The 10,399-nt window shown below is 40.5% G+C and overlaps 2 protein-coding genes across 7 annotated transcripts; one reads left to right on the top strand and one right to left on the bottom strand.

The window, feature by feature from the left end:
* Positions 1 to 276: 276 nt before the first annotated feature.
* lyrm1 (LYR motif containing 1) lies at positions 277 to 2,144 on the bottom strand. 4 transcript variants are annotated; one of them, XM_077550993.1, is made up of 5 exons: positions 1,907 to 2,144; positions 1,317 to 1,455; positions 1,166 to 1,238; positions 986 to 1,017; positions 277 to 858 (listed from the first exon to the last, which is right to left on the bottom strand). In XM_077550993.1, exons 1-5 carry the CDS (start codon positions 1,996 to 1,998, stop codon positions 745 to 747), a joined length of 450 nt encoding a protein of 149 aa, XP_077407119.1. In that variant the 5' UTR covers positions 1,999 to 2,144; the 3' UTR covers positions 277 to 744. The 4 variants fall into 4 exon arrangements, with proteins under 4 accessions (XP_077407119.1, XP_077407120.1, XP_077407121.1 ...); XM_077550994.1 differs by having other exon boundaries at positions 1,178 to 1,238; XM_077550995.1 differs by having other exon boundaries at positions 1,317 to 1,475; positions 1,907 to 2,053.
* Positions 2,145 to 2,247: 103 nt separating this feature from the next.
* Positions 2,248 to 10,279, top strand: dcun1d3 (defective in cullin neddylation 1 domain containing 3). Of its 3 annotated transcripts, none has more exons than XM_077550971.1 (5): positions 2,248 to 2,740; positions 3,927 to 4,005; positions 4,497 to 4,546; positions 5,429 to 5,990; positions 7,214 to 10,279. In XM_077550971.1, exons 4-5 carry the CDS (start codon positions 5,548 to 5,550, stop codon positions 7,752 to 7,754), a joined length of 984 nt encoding a protein of 327 aa, XP_077407097.1. In that variant the 5' UTR covers positions 2,248 to 2,740; positions 3,927 to 4,005; positions 4,497 to 4,546; positions 5,429 to 5,547; the 3' UTR covers positions 7,755 to 10,279. The 3 variants fall into 3 exon arrangements, with proteins under 3 accessions (XP_077407097.1, XP_077407098.1, XP_077407099.1); XM_077550972.1 differs by having other exon boundaries at positions 4,497 to 4,549; XM_077550973.1 differs by lacking the exon at positions 4,497 to 4,546.
* The last annotated feature ends 120 nt before the right edge of the window (positions 10,280 to 10,399 follow it).

Genomic DNA, 10,399 nt, shown 5'->3' with positions numbered 1-10,399 from the left:
TCAAATATCTTGTGTCACTTGAACTAAAATCTAAATCTCGTAGTCCAATATTTCTTTTAGGGTTATTTTATGTTTACAGAATTGTGTCAAACTATTGGCATCTGATGTGCTAATTGCAACTCTTATCTAGTCTGCCACTTGATCTGTGAGGGGTCGGTGCATACAGGAATGCTTAAGGAACCACTTAAGGTTCCAAAAACAAGCTTCCTTCCCTCATTTGTGACATTCTTTGACAAATGTTGTGTGCGTCAGACAATGTAGCTGTTAAATCACTGCTAGTTGCCTGCAGCTGGGGATTCTTTTTAATGTGCTTTTTTTTTTATCTACCATGATCCATCTTGTGATTGGCATGCAGGGTTGCTTGTGTCCTGGAATACAAAGAACTACATAAATACTCAAAAACAATTCTTGATAGTTTCTGTGATTAAATATTTAATTCATTTCACATGAACTTTATTGAAAGTAATAAAATAACATATTTCTAATTGGCAGCTTGTCATCCTCTTTTTTTTTTTTTTTTGGGCTGATAATGCCTTGAAAAAAAAAAAGAATAATAAATTAATTGCAAATATGGCACGGCATGGTTACGCATATTAACAGAAAATAATACCAAATACACTGGAAGCGTCTTAATCAAGACTAATGCGTGGCCCGTGGGTGCCAGCGAGGCATCAGCTCCACGAGATCGGCTTGTATGGCCACCGTCACTCTAGAGTTCCGTTCTCTGGTAGCTCGGCGAGAGCGTCAGGTCTCCTCGTGTGACTCTAAATAAATTGGCTTGGCCTGCTTCCTCAGGCGCTGCTGTACTCGCAGCTTCCTCCCTTTCTGAGTGGCCAGTCCCATTGGGGGCAGGTACGTCTGCGGGGAGGAAAGAAAACACAATCCATCACTTTTTTTCTTTTTTTTTTGCTTTGTGCTTCAGTGCAGGGAGTAAAAAAAAATAAAAAATAAGTAACACACACACACAAAAACAGATTTGACTTACAGCCCTTGGATATGGGATCCGGTAATGCAGGCCTGTGAGACAAAGCAAAACAGTGTTAAAGGTATACTTTTGTACAAAAAAAACAGCTGTTGGAACCTAAAATGCACTGCAACTTTTATATGTGAACTTAACTTCAAACTGTACATAAAACGAGACAGCAAAACAACAGAGTAAACATGCCTCTTCTTTTACCAATTTCTATCCTTGCTTCACATTCCTCGATACATTTCTTTATTGATTCTTGATCAGTCATCTGCAAAAGAGCAAACACAACAATCAATGACTAGTCCAAACACTACTACATCACATACGTCACACGGATCGCTCTCACCTGCTGGTTCTGTCTGAATAAAGTACGAGCCTCTTGGAGAATGTAATTTCTCTCGGTCAACGTGTCGCATGCCACTCCACTTTGGGCTTGCCAGGTTCGTGCAATGCGAAACACTCGCATGTAGAGCGACAACACCGTCCTGTGAGTGGAGGCCGTCATCTTGACTCACAATTGGGACAAATGTCACAGGGATTTTGATAATACTGCATTTTTATTTACTAAAAATAAATAAACACTGTTTTTCGTATAACCCTGCAATTCCGCCAATTTACCCTAGATGTCACTAAAACACTGTTTGCTCACAACATCAGGCTTAGTGAATGGCCGTTGTGAAACATGTTACGTACTGTATATTACTGTCGATATAGATTCTTAAAAATGTTATCGTCAGCGTTTTTTCTGTAACAGTTACATTTATATTTGATTAATTATGTTATTAGCGAGTAAGCAGCTGTTTAATGCCAACAACACTCAAAAATGTACCCTTTTTCAACAAAGCAAGTGAGCATTTTTTTTTCTGAAGGACTTCACAATAAATTCAATTAGCAACATTTTGAGTAAAATTAAATATCGATAAGTCATACGATTACCTTTGAAAAGTGAGCTTGAGTACTCCTTGTAAGGTGAAGCTGCCTGGCTCGGGTGGCTCAAACAAATACTTGTCGCATATTAATGACGTCATTGTCGTTCCACAATTAAAAAAAAGAAAGTATAACAAACGAGGAAGGCGCTAAACAACACGTTTACGTATATCAATTACTCTTAAACATACCACCAAAATATAATTAACTATATCCCCGTTTTTTTCATTGATTCATAGTGTAAAAACAATTTTGATAGACTCCACGGAACAACATAATCCCTTAAGGAGATCTTGAACGTTCCATCCACGGAACATGTCATTCAGTCGTTTTTTATTTATTTATTTTATTACGGCTGTAATTCCATATTTACGATCGCTGTCGTTTCACAGAATTAAAGGATAATCGTCAGAGGCGCTCGGGTGAAGATCAGCTGTTTTGGCCGCTTGCAACAGGGAGGAAGTGATGCATTGAAATGCCCGTAAAGAAGCTCCTCCAAAAGGGGGAAGCACAAAGAAATAGGCTACCGTATATTTCGTTGTAGTCTCTCAACACGCTTCGACGTGTCAACTGTACTTTTAGTGGAATTAGAACGAGACGTCTTAAACGTCAAGCGCTAAACTTATTTCCTTTTTCCTACCGAGATGGCAAACGCTGTTACATTTCACAAGTTATTTTTTTTTAGCTGCTTGCTAGCTGGGCGAGCTAATGCGAGTTAACCCGACGAGTTTGTCTTCAGTTTATTTCTGGTCGTATTGGCCAATTTATGACCGTTTTAATTATCACGGGTATATACCGGATGGGATGTTTATCCGATTCCACGCCATTGGAACTTTAAAAAAGGTGAGTTTGGGGACTCTTGTCTTAATCGACAGACTTAGCTTAGCCGATAGCTAACTTTTAGTCAAACCGGGGCGACAACGTCGGGCCCCGGCCGGTGGCTTGATATTTTACTCTGGTGCATCTTTACTTTGATAGCAATTACTATGGCTAACCGATTAAATTGCTCCTCTGTGTAAAGAGACTAAAACTGAATCCCTTTGTTGCCATTTCCGGAAATGTACATTTACATCTAAGTCAATTATTCATATCAAATGATTCTGTCAATAAGCAATATTGTACATAGGCCCCATAGGGGTCGAATTGTGGAAAATTGACTGTAGTTGGGCCTCTCCTGCCCACCTTTTAAAGTGGGAAGAGAGTTTGTAAAATAAACCACAACGCCTGAAGAACAACAGTCTATAGAGACAAGGTGTGACTGACAAAATGTCAATCATTTGCTAAGAACTTTTGCACACACTCCCTAATCGCTCCTGTAATCGCCTATTTTTGATCTTGCATTGCTTGCATCGAATCACTTCAAACCGCTAAAGTTAGTATTGTAGTAAGATTAGTGAAATGAGGCTACATTAAAATCTTGCTAGCCTCTGAGTCAGTTTCAGATATAAAATTGAGTAATTAAGGTAAAGAGAAAGCCTCATACATCTGGTAACTGGTGAATTATGAAGAAATGCGTAACGTGCATTTCTATTGCATTTAATTGTCTTTAACTTTGATTTATGCACACAACACTTGCTTCAGCTGCGGTTGTGCTCTTAGAAGTGCTTTGTACATAAAATCTCAGGGAGCCTTAAGGCTTGCGCTTTTCAATTAAAGACACATCTGTGTTATTTGGTCCGCATGTGGTTTGAGAGTGATTATTAAAACATGAAATGCCTTTTATTATCTTAAAGATGTTTGGGGCGTAATTGTGATTAGTGCACTCAAGGGGAGATGTCCGTACATGCCCACAGCAATGCGAGTGTATCAGCTTTGCTTCCACGCTGAGCAGGATTTGATTATCACAATGATATGATTAAGCGTGGCCTTGCGTGATTTGAAAAAGAAAAAAAAAAGTAATATTTGAGCTAATATAATAGTATTGATAATAGTATTAAAGGCAGAATTGTAGACAAAGCCTTGGTATAGGATTTCTGAACGAGTGCCTGTTTGTTTTTGTTTATGATGACTTAAGGTTATGTCTTTGCAGCATTGCAGATGTCAAGATTGGAATGATGGGGAAGCATAAAGAGCGGCTGTGATTTGTGACCAAATGCAATGGGCAGGCTGTAAGTACACGCTATTTTACGCATCATCACGCCACTAGTGTCCATTTCCATGTTTTTTTTATTTCTGCCGATACAGACACTTTTTGGGAACACAAAACCTGCTTTACATCCGCATTCATCTATCAGCTTGAAATGACGACATCATTTTTTTTTTTTTTTTTTTGTTAAGTTACACTCAGAGATGTCCAAAGCTTGAAATGACGACATCATTTTTTTTTTTTTTTTTTTGTTAAGTTACACTCAGAGATGTCCAAAGAGTTCAGGCCCGGCCGCTTAAGGACATTCACGGAGTTGTCTTCAAGCCACGCCTTTGCTTATCTTGGCTGTGTGCTTGGGGTTTTGATTTAACGACTGCGCTGTAGATAATTTTCCCTTCTCAAAACACATAAAGAAGTTCAATATACGCCGGCAAGCGTTTGCATTTTCTATTGTGCGTTTGAAACGGCATAGAACGCCGCTGAATGCTGTTTCGCTTGTTTTTCTTTTTTAAGGGTTTGACAACTGGCTGCGCAAGAAGTGGATCGTGGTATATTTGGCACAGGTAGTTGTAAATAGGGCCTTCACTAGCCAATATTTTTTAGAATCGATTATTCTATCGAGTAATCAAATAATTGCATAAACTTTTATTTTGCATTAAAAAAAACGTTTTCCTCATTACTGTTTATTAACCAATAATTGTTGTTTAGAAGAAAACAACTAAACGATTCAACAATATCTATAAATTATATTTTGAATAAATTAAATTAGTGCGTTAATTTTTTGTTAAATTTCCTTTAACGCCACTCATTTTTTAAAGCGCGATTAATGACCTCCCCTTACTTGGATAGCCTGTTCTGGGGGAATTCCAGTCGCAACCATGCCAAAATTTAGTAGTAATAAATTTAATAATGCGGCATGTATATGTGGAGACTGGGGTCAAGTTGTATTTTACAATTTTAAAAATGTGCAAAATTTTACAAGTTAATTCATGTTAAAGATTAGATGGCTCTTAATATGAAACGAAAAATGCGCTGAGCTGTCACCAAAGTCTTACAAATGCAATTATGCCATCTAGTGGCAGAAATATGACCTTAACACAAATCAATATCACACTTGTTTTTTACAGTACAGTACATCTTTTCATTTTTAACTCAATTTTATGAATTATTATAAAATTACCGTATCGATGACTAAAAGATGCAGCCATATTTCATTTTAACATTTTTTCCACTTCTATGTTAATAAAAGTATGCCAAAAAAATTATTGTACATTTTATTGCGATTAATCGTGAGTTAACTATTGAAGTAATGCGATTAATTACAATTAACATTTTTACTCTCCTGACACCCCTAGTTCTTAAACATGTAATTGTAAGTTCAGTGTTAATCACACCTAACCGTGTCGGCGTCTTACTAAGGAACAATCTTTGAACGTTTGCTCAAGGCTTGAGGGTATGTTGAGACATTCGGCGGGTCCAGAGCAGCGGCGTCTCGGCGGTTCGGACGGTGACTGAAGGGAGGAGGAGGAGGAGGATCGACAGACGGGCGAGCCGGGAGAAAGACATGGGCCAGTGCGTCACCAAGTGCAAGAACCCGACATCCTCGCTCGGCAGCAAGAGCGGCGACAAGGAGAGCGGCTCCAAGTCCCACAAGAAAAGCAGCTGCATGGGTAGCGCCGGCGGCCACAAGGAAGAGCCCAGCGCCCCGTGCGGCAAACCCAGCGGCGAGCTGTCCAACGGCACCAAGGCGCCGGAGGTTCCCGTGGAGACGCCCGTCATCTCGGCCTTGATGGGAGAACCGCGCAAGGAGGACAGCCCGGACGGGGACGGCCTGTCCATCAAGCACATCGAGGAGCTGTTCTCCTGCTACAAGGACGAGCAGGAGGACGCCATCTTGGAGGAAGGCATGGAGAGGTTCTGCATCGACCTGTGCGTGGACCCGGCCGAGTTCCGCGTGCTGGTTCTCGCCTGGAAGTTCCAGGCGGCCACCATGTGCAAGTTCACAAGGTGAGACGGGCGCTTTGGGGGAGGAGTCACGCATGTGACGTTTTGCTTTACCGTAACTAGCCCCTCCAGTACACCCGAAATGGATCCTGCCAACTGAATTGCACTTTTTGCAAAGAGGACGGAGAAAATGCATCACATAGTTAAAATGCACTCATGCAGATTAGAAAAAAAAAACAATACACTCGAATCAGCCAGAATAAAAAGCTCAACAAATAATCAGGTTTTACTGGAAGGCCTGCCGAAACAAATGTGTTTTTAACTGCCTGTTTAAAAAAAAAAAATGACCGCTGAAAAGGCAGCTCGTTGCTCGAAAAGGAAGTGCATTTCGCAATTTCTGGGAAACGGACTGCAAGGCTTTATTACCTTTTTGACTTTTTAATTTCATGTGAGGGACATTTTGTAAAAAGGCAAGGCAGCAGACCGCAGTGACCCAACCGGACTCGACTCAACTTTAAAGGAAAAAAAACCAACTGCAGCTCTAAAAATGCTGTCCATCAGAGTGGACATAAAACAATATAATAAATAAAATGATTTTTCATTTTGTACATCGCCACTGACCCGTAAAACAGCGTCAGGATGCTGTGATTGGAAATCTCGTGATGACATCATCATTATTTTGCCAATAATTGAAATGACGATTATTCAAACGCTTATTGATTTTTGGTACAAAACAAGTAAATGTTTACATGTTTAAAAATATTAAGACCAATACAATAAAATAAACACTATAATTATGTAAGTTCCTTTTGGACCAAACAGAATTCATATTAATATATTTTTTACATTTATTTTTTGGTACAAATTTTTTTTTTAAATGTAAAAAAAAATAAAAAAAATATTAAGACACATAAAATTATTTGAAACACTATAATTATGCAAGTTGCTTTTGGATGAAACAAAATGTATTAAATTAGTTATTTAAAAATAATGCAAATGTATAGATTTGAACAACAAAATTTTTTTTTTTTAATATTTTTTTACGATTATGCTGATTTTGTAATTGTGGAGTGTAATAATTGAAATTGTAATTGAATTTCGATTAATTCCTACAAAAAAACTGCTATTTGAGTAGGGGTGTGCAGACTTTTTATAAACACTGCGTCTTTCCCTCCCTTTCTTCGCCAACTGATTCATTCAATGGGGCGTTGTCGGTTAAAAAAAAAAAAAAAAAGTTCCATTCCTTGTGTTAATTGCGAGTTATTGTCCCGCGTGTGTGTGACCAGGAAAGAGTTTGTGGAGGGCTGCAAGGCCATCCAGGCGGACAGCCTGGAAGGCATCTGCTCTCGCTTCCCGTGCATGCTGCTGGACGCCCAGGGCGAGGAGAACTTCAAGGACCTGTACCGCTTCACCTTCCAGTTCGGCCTGGACGCCGACGAGGGCCAGCGCTCGCTGCAGCGGGACATCGCCATCGCGCTCTGGCGCCTGGTCTTCACGCAGGACATGCCCTCCATCCTGGAGCACTGGCTGGACTTCCTGGCCGAGAACCCGCCGGGCATCCGCGGCATCTCCAGGGACACGTGGAACATGTTCCTCAACTTCACGCAGGCCATCGGGCCCGACCTGAGCAACTACAGCGAGGACGAGGCCTGGCCCAGCCTCTTCGACACCTTCGTCGAGTGGGAATTGGAGCGCAGGAAAAGGGAGGAGCGGCGGGCGGCGAGCGACGAGGGCACGCCGACCGAGACGCGGCGGCGGCGCTCGCTCGGCACGGACTGGCGTGAGACGGACGGCGGCCGCGGATCACAGACGTGGGGGGGCCACTGAGCGGCAGACCGCAAACGCAAGCGAATCATCGGATGGACGTTAGTATTATCTCGCAGCTGAGCATTTCTCTTGGGATGGGATATTCCTGCTTTGCAGTTTTTGTTTTTTTATTTTACGTTTTTTGAAAGGGCTCTGTGAACTGACATTTTAAGCACTTCTATTTAAGTTATTGATCTACTCCCCCACCCCCTTTGTGGTTTTTTTTTAAGTAACATTTTTACTTGCAACGTATCTGCTGAAGGCTTTGTTTGAAAATGTTCCAAAACAAAGAGCTATAACATTTACCCCATTCCTGTTTTAGAAATAACAGCGGTGCCTTGAGATACAAGTCGTCATTCGAACAATTTTTTTTTTTTTACTTGTGAGCAAAAATTTGTGATGGCCCGATTATCTACAGGGCCGATTTTGGCAAATATCGGCATCATAAAGCTGATATCTCACTGAGCTTGCGAACGTCGCAAATTTAGGGTTTTCGTCAGGATGTGTAAGATGTTCAGTTTTTACTTGTCGCAAAAGACATTTTGAACATATTCAGACAATTTTTCGTTGTCTGCAATGCAAAGATCCTTTTACAAACCCTGACGAAAACCCCAAATTAGCTATCGGTACATTCACAATTTCGCGCGCATTTAGATACATGGAACTTTTCATCTATGGATTTATTTAAATTTCCACTTCATAAAAAAAATGACGACACTGGGCTCTCCCTACACTTTTAATTTTTAAATATAAAATTAAGAAATTATTTTGACATTTAGGAAAACTTTATTTCCAGTAAAAAACTTTAGAGATCTATTTACTTAGTTTTTAATTTAGCTAAACACAACTGTCTATTCTTTACATGTTAAAAGAAAAGGTTTTGTTTTTTTAACGCCTCATATCTTCTCTTACTGCAAATGAATATTGAGCTTGAAATATTGGTTATCGACCTCCTACACTACAAATAACCAGTACCGGGATCGGCCCAGGAAAAACCATATCGGTCTATCGCTAGCAAAAATTGACGTTCCAAGCTCAGTATGGTGACTTAAGTTGACAATATGCAGCAATTTGGCAAATGTAGGCATCAAGCTTTTTATGGCTACTCTCAGCTTAGCCTTTAGCTTAATGCTAATGCTACTGTATATGTCAACAGACACCATTCTGTTAAGTGTTTTTTTTTTCTTTTGGGGCGGGGGGGGGGGTGGATTTGAGATGCAAGCATGGTCACAGAATGAAAAACTTGTATCTCAAGTCACTAGCATATTAATTTAGATCTGTTAACTGCTGATTTGTTCTGTATCTTAAAAAAAAAAAAAGGGAAACGGGGACAAAACGTCAAAGCAATGTTTGGAAATGCGAGAGTCGTCCTGATTGGTCGAATGTGGTTGTATTTGCTTCTATCTTGCAGTGCTGTGAGGGTTGGATCAGTTGCACTTGCCTTGCCTTGGCCACTTTCGGCAAAACAAACATACAGTTGTATTCCAAGGGCATTTTCTATACAGACGTAATTCCTTTGACGATTTTGTTGACCCGCTGGAAATTTTAATTCCATGGTAACCCGGACCCACGTTTTTCAACACCCGAGTGCATTCGAGGTTTGCAGTGCTCCCCCGTCGACCTCTCACCTCTCCTAAAATGTCTTGTCTCCTTTCAAGAAGCAGCCAAGCGTGTCGAAAACGCAATGACGCTGGCTTTTATTTGAAACCCGAACGAGCGAGAAAGCTACAGTACGTCTCGGTCATTTCCTGTCAAGACGACGCTCGCTCGATCCTGTTGCTTTTTTTTTTGGGTGGGAAAGACGCGTATTGTTTACCTCCAGGCGGTCAGGGTTCGACAACCTGTACACAAAACACACAGAAAAGTGCACACTTCATAAAGTTGGTGGTTCTAATATTGCACAAAAGTACGGCATGCTAGGTTGCTGTATTGTTGCTAAACTGCAATGCTGCCTGTCATTCGCATTGATTCCATTTGAAACCATTGCAAAGTAGATGAAAAGACTTTGGGATGGAAAGACGCTTAAGCATTTATTCAATATCCTTGATTTCCAGATTTAAGTGCTCGTATGCTTTGTCCTCACTAGTAAGACAATTCAGCGCACTTGTAGAGAGATAAGGGCGGCGGTCACACGGAAAATCTACAAATATGACAATTTGCGAATGGCCAACTGCAAAATATGCCGGAGTCCGACTTTACATTTGACTAGAAAAGGCAAAACTGAACTAGTTCACATCTGATTGCTAGTAGTGAAAAGTATCAAATAGCTGTTTAAGCATTTATTGTAAGTGTAGTTTTTCTAGTGCGCTTTATTGTCTTACTGGTGACAAAAACTACTAGTGCATCAAGAATATTGCTGACATGCTGAAAAAGACTTTCCATACTCAAGTTGATGAGTCCGCAATGAATCCTGTGGTGAGAGAGGGCGACTTTAACCTTATCTATTTAGTTTACATCCACAACGGTTTTATTTCAGACCTCGTTTTAGCCCTTCGTTTATATAAATTGTATTGATTTCTTAAATAATAAACAGTGTTCAACTTCTGGCTGTTGACGCTGGACGTGTTTCATTTGATGGCTTTAGGGGGGGCGTGTCTTCGAAGCATGCGTCTTTCCTGATTGGTGGAGAGCCATCCTGGTAACCAGGCATCACAACAGCGGACACA

This window comes from Vanacampus margaritifer, chromosome 18 (genome assembly GCF_051991255.1).
Source record: "Vanacampus margaritifer isolate UIUO_Vmar chromosome 18, RoL_Vmar_1.0, whole genome shotgun sequence".
In the NCBI taxonomy this organism is placed as follows: domain Eukaryota; kingdom Metazoa; phylum Chordata; class Actinopteri; order Syngnathiformes; family Syngnathidae; genus Vanacampus; species Vanacampus margaritifer.
Note: the sequence above shows the minus strand (reverse complement) of the source record. Positions and strands in the feature narration are given on the sequence as shown.

Excerpts from the sequence above, each read along its gene's own strand:
- lyrm1 (XM_077550993.1), bottom strand. The coding sequence starts at position 1,998 with ATGACGTCATTAATATGCGACAAGTATTTGTTTGAGCCACCCGAGCCA. Across the intron at positions 1,456-1,906 it reads CTCAAGCTCACTTTTCAAAG|GACGGTGTTGTCGCTCTACA; the intron begins GTAATCGTATGA and ends CTCCACTCACAG. Across the intron at positions 1,018-1,165 it reads AGAAATTGGTAAAAGAAGAG|GCCTGCATTACCGGATCCCA; the intron begins GCATGTTTACTC and ends TTTGTCTCACAG.
- dcun1d3 (XM_077550973.1), top strand. The coding sequence starts at position 5,548 with ATGGGCCAGTGCGTCACCAAGTGCAAGAACCCGACATCCTCGCTCGGC. Across the intron at positions 5,991-7,213 it reads ACCATGTGCAAGTTCACAAG|GAAAGAGTTTGTGGAGGGCT; the intron begins GTGAGACGGGCG and ends GTGTGTGACCAG.